The following is an 11,570-nucleotide window of genomic DNA, read 5'->3' as shown; positions in this document are numbered from 1 at the left end:
GCTTCGGCGAGATTGGCGACCGGCGGTGAAGGAGATGAAGAAAACGGCGGGGTTGCTGCAGGAGGAATCTGCTGCACGGGGAGGCGCCGCCGCTGCTGGAAGAAAACGAAATCGAAGGCAGAGGGGCTAGCGTCCGATCTCTGTTTTTGGAGGAGAAGGCGGCTCGCTTGGCTGGTCCGAATGTTGCTGTCGCTGCCACCACCGGGGGAAAAGAGACTGTTGTTGGCCGGTGTCCACGGCGGCTGAGGAGATCGGGTCTGCTGCTGCTAACGGCGAGGGAGGAAGGGCGTGGGGAACAGCTGAGAAAGGGAAGATGTCGCTGCTGATGGCGAAGAAGATGGGTTTGTCTTGGCTCGCAGCTGGGGAGAAAGATGGTCGGCCGAGAGAGGGGAAGCCTTTGGCGTGCGGCGGTCGAGGGTTGGTGTTGATGGAGGAGCTGGGTCTGCTCGGGTTGGATGAAGAGGGTCCGGCTGGAAGAGGAAAAATGGTGGCTGAGCTGCTTGGTGAGGGAGAAGACCGAGGAAGGGAAGATGAGCATAAACGGGGTGAAGAAGATGAAACAAAAATCCAGCCCTGGGGGGAGACGGCCGGCCGAGGAAGAAGATGAAAATTTAATGTTTTTGTTGGGGGAGGCGGCTGCTGCAGGAAGAAGAAGATTAAGTTTTTTAGGGTTAGGTTTTTTAGGGTTTGTTCTTCTCTTTTTTTTGTCAAAATTGCCCCCCCTTGCTTAGCTGAAATTGAAGGCTATTTATAGGCAAAATAGTTTTTCGGGCTTTAAAATTGGTCCCTCAAGTTTTGTGTTTGACCCCTGATTTTAATCAATTCACTTGGTAAAAATTAAATTGGGTCTCTTAAAATTCTGATTTTTCAATTAAATCCAAATTAAGCTCCCAAACTTAATTTTCACCAATTAAGCCCTCCAATTAATTTTGACCCGCTTAAAGTATAATTAAGTCCTTGCACTTAATTAACTCCTTCAATTGGACCTAAATTAATTCTTAAACATAATTAAAATTCAATTTGGCCCATGATTAAATCAAATTGGCCCATTAAAAATTTAATTATGTCATTAGGCTTAATTTTTATGCAAATTCGTCCAATACTTATTTAATTTGACCTTTGAATTTGCATTTTTCTATTTTTGGGCATAACAGCGTACAATTGGGCCTTGAAATTCTTCCGAAAATTGCAGCTTGATTTTCGCCTATTTTTGCAGCCTTTATTTTATATTTTTGATTTTGATTTTTTGATTTTTTTGGAAAAAAGAGAATTTTGGGGAATCATCCAAAATTGGGTGATGACATCACCAATGGACTAAGACAATAAATACAAAATGCATCCATAAGATCATGTAAAATACTTGTATCATCAAGTGAGAATCACTATGTTTTATTTATATCTTATATTAATTGACTTAGTTTTTAGATGGTGTAATCACGTCTACCTACCAGCCCTCGCCCTTTTCTTTTACAATAAATGTGCATTGGTCCTTTGTATGTAAATTTATTGCATAGCTAAGGTGCATGGGGCCATAGATATGCAATCGTTGCCCCCTGTTTCCAGATTAGGTTGTTAAGGATCATAAATACTACGTGGAAATGCATTGAACCAGGCTACAAGATGAGAGCACCGCCATGTATCACCGTCGGGAAAATTTCAGCGTCTCCAAGTACCATACTAGACCCATCACATCTATAACCCTCCATGTGCAATGGAGTTTCATCTAAGTTCCATACTAGACCCATCATCTCTGTAACCCTCCATGAGCGATTGAGTGTGTAATTAAACCCTCCATATGCATTGGAGTTTCAAAAATATTTTTTTATTGTTTTTATTTTATGAAATAAAAAAAAATTACATCTGGATGATATAACCCATTTAAGGATCACACTACCTATATGGGTTTATTCTTTGAAAAAATAAAGTAAAAATAATTTTTTTTACATGAAAATAGCCCTACGTACCTTTATTTGAAAATTGATTGAAAATTTTTAATGTAAATTTCCTTTAGAATGAAAATTAAAAAACAAAACATGAAAAATCAAATCATTCATATATGCAAAAATCGTTCGGGCTTGAAATCAAAGCATCCATACATAAAATCACACTCTTTTATACTTTTTTTTATTAATAAGCTAGATTGTTTTTTGTTCAGCTGAGTTGCGGAATTATATCAAAATAATTTTTATATAATTTAATTTTAAAATGAAATTAAATAATAAATTACATTGGAACATTTTAAAGTTAATATATTAAGATAAACTTAATAATAATATAAATAATTTTTTATAACTTGAATATTTTTTATGATACTGATTATTTTTTTTTATCCCAGTCATAATGCAACGCGGCTGTAAACTAATTTATCTAATGTTTATATTAAATGATTTTATCCATGATTTATATTTTTCAACTACGAGCCATTAACAGAGGGACCATCTAGGGATCAGAACTTTTAATTCGATAGAAGCTGCCAAGGGTGACCGACTTTCAGCCATAAATGACATTGACAGCGACGTTACAAGAATTTGGTAATGGAAATTTAGATCTATGGATCAGAACTTTTAATGCTTATCACATGAATATCGACCAAAATCTAATGATACGACTTTGTGTTAGATTATCTGCCTTGAAGGAATTTAAAATTATCTACGTACATGATTTGATATTTGTGAAATGCCGAAGGATTTAATCCGTCTGTATGGACGTCAGTGATTGTGGCATTTTAAATAATTATTTTTGAACTCTCTATGAAATGTCAACGGACTTATTTCATCGGTATGGATGTCAGTGATTCTGGTATATCAAGTAATTATTTCGTGTTACAAAATATATCATCCATGACTATACTTCTTTCAAGTAATTATTTCGTGATTGTGGCATTTCAAGTAAAAAATATTTTGTGTTACAAAATATATCATCTATAATCTAAATTACATGAAAAAAAGGGTTTTACACAGGGCTTCATTTTGGTAGTTAGTTAGAATTTTCTTCTTCTTCGTCATCAATTGAATTGTCATCACCTTCATCGCAATCTTCAATATGGATATCATCTTCTTCATCAACATTTGCTTGTCCGCTAGAGCTCAAAACAAAATTCAACTCCTCTACGTCAACATCAACAAGACTATCATCGAAAACATGAAAATTTGAATTTTCTTGCAATTCAATCGAAGGAGCAACTCGATATAGTTCAACCAACTCACTGACTTGAAAGACTTCATCTCGCACACTTGTGTCTTCGTTCTCATCCTGAACAACCTCGACACGACCCCAGGGTTTCTTTTTAAAACGGACAATCAATCCACTCTTGATCGATCCTTTCTAAATGAAGAGGTGTATATGCAATAAACTTGTTAACATTGCTTTGAGAAAACAAAGACATCGTTTATGTTGCGGAGTCAAGCTTTTGAGTTGATTTCGACCAGACCATAGTGCAGATCAACTTTGATTCCTCTGTCAGTCGTGTCATACCAATAGCATTTGAATAAAAACACTTTATTCTGCTCATTATGATATTGCAGTTTGACGACCTCTTCTAATCTACCATAGTAGTCAACTTCTAACTCACTACTGATGGATCCCTTAACACAAAGACCGCTGTTGTATGTCTTTCTTCCTTGCTCATATTCTTCAGTATGGAAAACATATCCATTGACAAAATACCCGTTGTAGCACTTTCATTTTCTTTCAGGCCCTAGGCTTAGTGAAGACAATGACTTAAGTGCACTCCTTTCCATTTGATAAACCTTGTATGTAATGTACATCAATAAATAGTAAATGAACGAGAATCTCGTAATGACATGCATTCGTATAGTAATTTTGCAAGTTAGAATGCGTTTGTGATAGTGCTTACATGTGTTCAAAACCACGTGGCAAATTGTTCATCTTGTAATTGAAAGATCTAGGATTCGATGAGCTGTGAGTTATTGGAGAGCATATATTGTCAATGTTGCCTGCAAGTGATAGTTAGTGTATGATATTACAATATATAATTAACAATATATTACTCACAAATTTTAATTAGTATTACACATATATAAACTTACTGAATAAAAGGTCTCAGCTCATCACAGTTAAATAGAACATAGTTGTGTGCTTGTTTGAACTCTATTTCTGAAAAATATCTTCCTCTTACAGTATTTTTAGGTGTAGGTCGTCCAGTATTGGAGAATATTGACAAGTTCTCATTGGAAGGCACTTCACTGCCATCATTATACCGTGGAACGCGATTGATTCTCGTTCTCAGATGAAGTTTGAAATAGTACGAGATAAATGTTGAGATCTCCTCAACAATATAGGCCTCACATATCGAAGCCTCAAAATGCACCTTGTTCTTAACCTTTTTCTTGAGATTAAACAAGTACCTGGATTGAATTAATTAAGTATTTTCAATTAAGAAAAACATAAAAAATAGTTTTATATGAATTACATTGCAACTGTAATATCTAATCGTTCAAATGGGTACATCCATCTATATTGGACCGGTCCTCCAGCTTTTGCCTCAAACGATAGATGTATAGGGAGATGCTCCATTGAGTCAAAAAATGATGAAGGGAATATCATCTTAAGTTTGCATAGTGTCCGACGATATTCATTTGAAGCCTCTCAATATGATCAACATTCAACTTGCTGGAGCATATATCTCTGAAGAAATAACTGATCTCCATGAGTGCATCCCATATTCCTTTTAGCAACAAATCACAAAAAGCTAATGGGATGAGTGTTTGCATTAACACGTGGCAGTCATGACTCTTCATTCCATACAATCTGCAGTCCTCTATATTAACCAACCTTGATATGTTCAATGCGTGTCCATCCAGAAAACACAAACTCTTAAGCCATTTATAGACTAGTAGTTGTGTGTTTTTCTCTAACACGAAGCTTGCTCTTGGTTTTGCGACCCGTGACTCATCATGAACTAACTCCATATTTTTTCGGTTACATTATAAAGCTATATCCAATCTAGCCTTGATGTTGTCCTTTGCCTTCCCTTTCACATCCATGATGGTGTTGAAAATATTCTCAAACATGTTCTTTTCGATGTGCATGACGTCAAGGTTATGGCGGAGTAGATTGGTCTTCCAATAAGGAAGCTCTCAAAAGATACTTCGCTTTACCCAATTATGGGTCAAACCAAAACCAGGAAACTTTTCCTTACCTGATTGAAGGCCACACACAATGTCACCGTACTCTGAAACAACATCATGCAATTCTTCACCAGAAAGACACGGGGATGCAACATCTTTTTCAACTCTGCCAACAAAGAAATCTTTTCTGTTCTTTCTGTATTTGTGATTAAATGGCAAGAAGGGATGGTGACAGTCAAAAAAAGAAGCTTTACCTTCATTTGCTAGCGTGAATGCCTTATTGTTTTCCATGCAGTATGGACATGCGAGTTTCTCATGCGTGCTCCAACCAAAAAGCATTCCATAATCTGGAAAATCATTGATAGTCCACATCAAAGCCGCCCTTATAAGGAAATTTTGTTTCCTTGATATATCATAAGTCAGAGCTCTAAAGGACCACAACTGCGCCAACTCATCAATCAACGATCGAAGACAAACATCTATATTCCGCCCCGGGCTGCTTGGACCGGGTATGACAGTAAATAAAAACACAAACTTCGGCCTCATACACATTCCCGGTGGCAAGTTATAAACTGTGAGTATAATCAGCCAACAAGAATAAGGAGCAGCAAATGACCCAAATGGGTTGAATCCATATATACACAACCCAAACGCACATTCCTTGATTCAGCTGAAAAGTGAGGATTCACACTGTTAAAGAGTTTCCATGCTTCGCTGTGAAAAGGATGCGTCATCACTCCATCAACCGCATCATGTGCTTGGTGCCATGTAATATGCTCAGCAGTTCTTAGTGATATGAATAACATTTGCAGTCTAGGTGTGATCGGGAAGTATCTAAGTTTTTTATATGCCACTAGAGTCTTTCCCCTGCCAATTCTAGGTTTGTAACGGGATTACTCGCATGTCATGCACTCGGTCATCTCAGTATTTTAAAGGTAGTATAACATACAGAAGTTAGGGCACATGTCAATTTTCTGGTATCCTAAACATGGGGGTTTCATCATGGACTTCGTTGCATAGAAGTTCTCTTTCAGCCTGTTCCCTTCAGGTAAAATGCTTTTTGCCCATTCAATAATCTTGTCATACCCGGCCTCACTCAACTCGTGATCTGACTTGATGGTGAACACCTATGTTACGGCCGATAATTTATTGTGGTTCGTGCAGCTATCCCATAATAGTTCGTCTGAATCTTTCAACAAATCAAAAAACCTAGCTGCATCTGCATTAGGTTCTTCTTCTACGATTGGACATTGACTAACATTACCTTGATTCATTCTCATTGCATCCATAACCATATTGCTGTAAGGATTAGTGTTGTCATTTGCCGCTTCATGCACGTTACTAGCACTAAAAGTAGACCCAACTACCGTTTCTTCCATTCTCCTCTTACTAACAAATAATTCTCCATGTGCATACCAACACTGGTAATTCTCCATAAACCCTTTGTGTAGAAGATGCATCATTACAACATCTGCATGCAGATACTTTTTATTTTGACACTTCCTGCATGGACACCTAATACCGCCTCCAGTAAAATTTCTGGGAATAGATGTTGCGAAATTAATAAAACTCTAAACCCTGTTACAATAATCCATCCTTCGCAGTCCTTGGGGTGAATCTCGATACATCCATGAACGATCATCCATGACTTATATCGAACCTCTATAAAATTATGATGACATCATGTATTAATTAACTAAGTTAGGTAAATAAACTTGCAAAAATATTACTTTACCTCGAGATTATCAACAAATCAATCACAAATTCTCATAAATATTAAATATTCATTATCATTTATCAACGTCCATAGAAATTAAAATATATAAATTTACGGAAATTACCACTCCGTAATACCATTGATAAAACTTTAAACAGACCCATTAAGCAAGCTATTAATTATTTCAAAACAGCACATGTACTTCGGTAGTTCTATAAAGTTTTAACAATTTACAAACAAATACAATCTTATAAAATCTAAAACAAACCATAACAGGTATAGAATTATAGATTCATATACTACAAGTTTGTTTGAGAAATAACAATAAAACATGTACATCTACTAACAAAATACATATACTAAAAAAAAATTGACATTTAATTAAATGTTAGAATTTAAAAAGATAGAATTACTTATAAAAATTGAGAAAATCCGTCGGTAAATCAGAACACGGATGTTGTGACCACAAAACTTCAAGAAATATAACTTGTTGTGCTGATATGAGGGAGATTTTTGTTTGGGGGAGAGGGGGGGCTGGTTGTTTGCAGATGGGGAGAGTTGGGATTAGGAAGAAGAAGGAGAAATAGGGGAGGAGAGGGTCGACAGAGCTGACATATATTAACTTTTTTTTACGGTTTCACAGACGAAAACTCCGTCGGTGATTTTGACCGAAAAATTGACATGTCACCGTACGGATCTGTCATTTCAAATCCCTCGGTGATTCCGTCGGCAATTTAAATGATGAACCGGTCACGTCACTGTATGGGCTGTCGTTTTGAATCCGTCGATGATTTCGTCGGACAAAATAACTCGCCAAAACCTCCACATCAGCGACCCGCCTTTTATTTTAATTCAGAAACTTTTCCGTCCGTAATTCAGTCGATAACTACCGACGGAAAGTTTGCATCGGTAGTTACCGACTGAATTACGAACAGAAAAGTGTCCATCGGTAATTTCGACCTCAAATTACCAACAAACATATTCCGTTGATAAATTCGTTGCTATTTAGCGAATTTCTGGTAGTGTAATGTGTTGGGGTAGAGTGAAGAGTACCAGGCACAAATCCCAACTTCGATGAGGGAGACAACAGAGTATTAACCTGTTTGCAAGAAGTCATACTTGCTTAATGGATAATGTCTAGCATATACTTGTGTTGACTGAGTAAGAGACCCATAGAAGTAGATTTAGCTTCTATTACTAGGAAGAAATGAACATAACTTAAGTCTCGAAAGTTAAACTCTGATTTCAACAAAGTAATCAGTTCGTATTTCTCTTAATTTTTTTTATTGTTTAACAATTCCCTCCATCCCAGGCGAAGCGTGTCTTTGGTGAAGAAATGATGTAGTTCTAGCATCCATTTTCTTTCTTGTCTTCTTTTCACTCTTTCGTGAATGTATTGTGGAAAAAAAAATTATGGCCGTCCAAAGTGATGCACGAAACGAGTCAGTATAACCCACTAGAATTTGTTTTTGTGTTGCTAGTTTATATGTCAAAATAATAAAATTTTATATGTAAGGTGAGAAAAATACCACTTTTTTTTTCTTTGTTTTCTTTCGAGGACTCTGTGGAGAGTATATATATATGAAACAATCTATGTACAAAAGCCTTCAAATAAAGACGCCGAGCAAAAGGCAAGCTTTTTATCTTCTTTGCCTAGGTACCTCCAGCTCCATATATTTACTAAAATAACAGGTACCAGTTCGGTTGCATCACAGAAAAGGTAATCAAAATGAAGTCACTATTATAGAATAATATAAATTATATTTTAAAATTTCATCTAAAAAACTTCAATTATTAGATTGAAATGATTTTTTGATATTTTTTTTATTATTTTTTTTTTCTTTTCATGTGCATTGCAATCCCACTGCCGAATTATATATATAGAGCAAGTCTATACATCTTTATATACAAACAAATTGTAAATAATATTCATATATGTGAAATTACTTTTTTTTCATACTCATAAAATCGTTTATTGATTGTGGGATCAAAATTCATTACTTGTATAATTTGCCACATCTATTTATAGTGAGAGACTTGAACGTTGTAATAATGAATATGGTCATTATCACTGACGTGCTATGTATTGTAAGGAAAAACATAAAAAAAAACTTTAATATATTAAAATTTTATAATTTAATATTTTCTATGAAAGTTAAACATCCCTGTTTATAACCTAAAATCTTTATAAAAAATGATTTTTTATTAAAAATTATATGACTAATCTAACTAGCATTACAATTTCTATACTAATTAAATTCTTATAAATATTAATAGTTAAATAAATATTATAATAAAAACAATTATATTATAAAATTTTTATACATAAAAAAAAAATTCATTCCGACGTCAATCACTGCACCCGTTAATCTGACCCCAATACAATATCAACTGAAATTATAGTAAATCAACTATGTATACAATATCACTGCACTGCACCCGTTCCTCTGACCCCAAACTAGTAGTTGTGACTAGGGACTCTGGCGGTTCGAGTTTTATCTGCCGAGGATGCTTGAAAATAGGTCAGAAGTTATTTTTTAATGTGTTTTTTAATTAAAAATATATTAAAATAATATTTTTTTTATTTTTAAAAAATTATTTTTGATATTAATATACCAAAACAATTTAAAAATATATAAAAAAATTAATTTAATATTTTTAAAAAATTAAATTTTCATAAAATATGATTTGGAACGTGTTTTCAAACCGTTAATTAGGGCGCAATTATGGTCACACTTCTCTAGGTATGTTTATTAATTGTTGCTCTAACCCAAAGTCTCGTTGGGAAGGCAAAGAGAAGGTGGTGGTTGTAAGGGAGGTCCAATTAATCTTCCCGAAGGAGGATTCTGATTAGATTTTTTTATATATAAAATAAGATTAATAATACAATATTTATCAATTGTATTATTCTTAAATCTAAAGTAGCTTCCTGTACCCGCGTTTTACTGCATGTTTGGGCGACACATACAGCTTCCTTCAGGACCGTATACGTACCACCTTTCTTTATTGTCATCGAAATCATCTTGTCATCCTCTTCATCCCATGGCAATTCGTGTCTTTGGTGAAGAAATGATGCAGTTCTAGCATCCGATTTTCTTTCTTCTCTTCTTTTCACTCTTTCCTCAATGTATTAATTGAGGTCGTCCAAATTAAGTGATGCACGAAACGATCGAGTCATGCATGGTGTATACCTCACTAGAATTAGTTTTTGCGTGGCTAGTCTATATGTTAAAATAATAAAACCCTCTAGAATTTTATATGTAATGTGAGAATAATACCACTTTTTTTTTCTTTGTTTTCTTTCAAGGACTCTGTGGAGAGTGTATATATATATGAAACATTCTATGTACAAAAGCAAGCCTTCAAGTAAAGACGCAGAGCAAAAGGCAAGCTTTTTATCTTCTTTGCCTAGGTACCTCCAACTCCATATATTTAATAAAATGACAGGTACCAGTTCGGTTGCATCACAGAAAAGGTAATCAAAATGAACTTCCATTAATCTTGCACTCTAGCTGTATAGTTTCTTCCTAGCTATTTGAACTTGGAAATATTCCCAATTACTCTGATTCGCCTTGAATTCATTTTGCTTGTGACATTTCAAGATTATAACGTGTACGTACTAATTTTATCAGATTGGGTTTCCTCCAAAAGCTCCAACTAAATATTTGATCACCGGCACCATTTCACAGTAGATAACGTACAGCATCTGCGTTTAGATGTTTGTTTTCACATTTCAGCTTGTCTTTAATTAACGATAGTACTATTTCAGATTAGCAGGCAAGGTGTCAATCATAACCGGTGGCGCGAGCGGCATAGGAGCAAGTGCAGTGCAACTTTTCCATGAAAATGGTGCTAAGGTCGTTCTTGCCGATATCCAAGACAACCTAGGCCAAGCCCTTGCTCAAAAACTTGGTGAAGATGTTTGCTACATCCACTGTGATGTTTCAAACGAAGATGAAGTTAGCAATCTTGTAGACGCCACCGTTAAAAAACATGGTAAGCTTGATATAATGTATAACAATGCAGGCATCCTCGGTCGTCCTTTAGGAAGCATTTTGGACACCCCGAAATCAGATCTAGACCGCCTAATTAGTGTAAACCTGGTAGGTTGTTTCCTTGGAGCCAAACATGCAGCTAGGGTCATGGTAAACCAAGGTCAGGGTTGCATTTTATTCACAGCCAGTGCTTGTACAGCTATTGGTGGACTTGCAACTCCCGCTTATGCAGTGACCAAACATGGTATCGTGGGGTTAGCGAAAAACTTAGCGGCTGAGTTAGGGCAGTATGGTATAAGAGTAAATTGTGTTTCGCCTTATGGAGTAGCAACCCCCATGTATGAGGGATTTTCAGCAGATACTGCGCCAATGATAGAAGAATCACTGGAACAAATGGGTAATCTAAAGGGGAAAATTCCCAAGGTGGAAGACATGGCCAGGGCTGCACTATACTTGGCTAGTGATGAAGCAAATTATGTGAGTGGGATGAATCTTGTCGTGGATGGTGGGTTCAGTGTTGTTAATCCTACAATGATGAAAGCTTTGTACCCCGCTAAATTATAAGTTGATCTCGTTGATGTGCTTCTTTCTTGGTTTCAAAAAATTAGTAGAATTCTCAATGTATTCGGAAATGTGTTGAAGAATTTTTTAATTTGTAAAAGTAATTTTTAATTAAAAATATATAATAATAATAATAATAATAATAATATTGTTAAAACAACAATCTTCTCTAAAAACTTAATTTATTAGTTAAGATTTCAAAATATA

At 35.5% G+C, this 11,570-nt stretch overlaps 1 protein-coding gene across 1 annotated transcript; it reads left to right on the top strand.

The window, feature by feature from the left end:
* The first annotated feature begins 313 nt into the window (after positions 1-313).
* Positions 314-11,366, top strand: LOC133688442 ((+)-borneol dehydrogenase 1-like). The gene is made up of 2 exons (XM_062107925.1): positions 314-586; positions 10,566-11,366. Exons 1-2 carry the CDS (start codon positions 314-316, stop codon positions 11,364-11,366), a joined length of 1,074 nt encoding a protein of 357 aa, XP_061963909.1.
* Positions 11,367-11,570: the final 204 nt, after the last annotated feature.

This window comes from Populus nigra, chromosome 3 (genome assembly GCF_951802175.1).
Source record: "Populus nigra chromosome 3, ddPopNigr1.1, whole genome shotgun sequence".
In the NCBI taxonomy this organism is placed as follows: domain Eukaryota; kingdom Viridiplantae; phylum Streptophyta; class Magnoliopsida; order Malpighiales; family Salicaceae; genus Populus; species Populus nigra.
The sequence above is the reverse complement of the archived record's forward strand: the minus strand, read 5'-3'. Positions and strand labels throughout refer to the sequence as shown.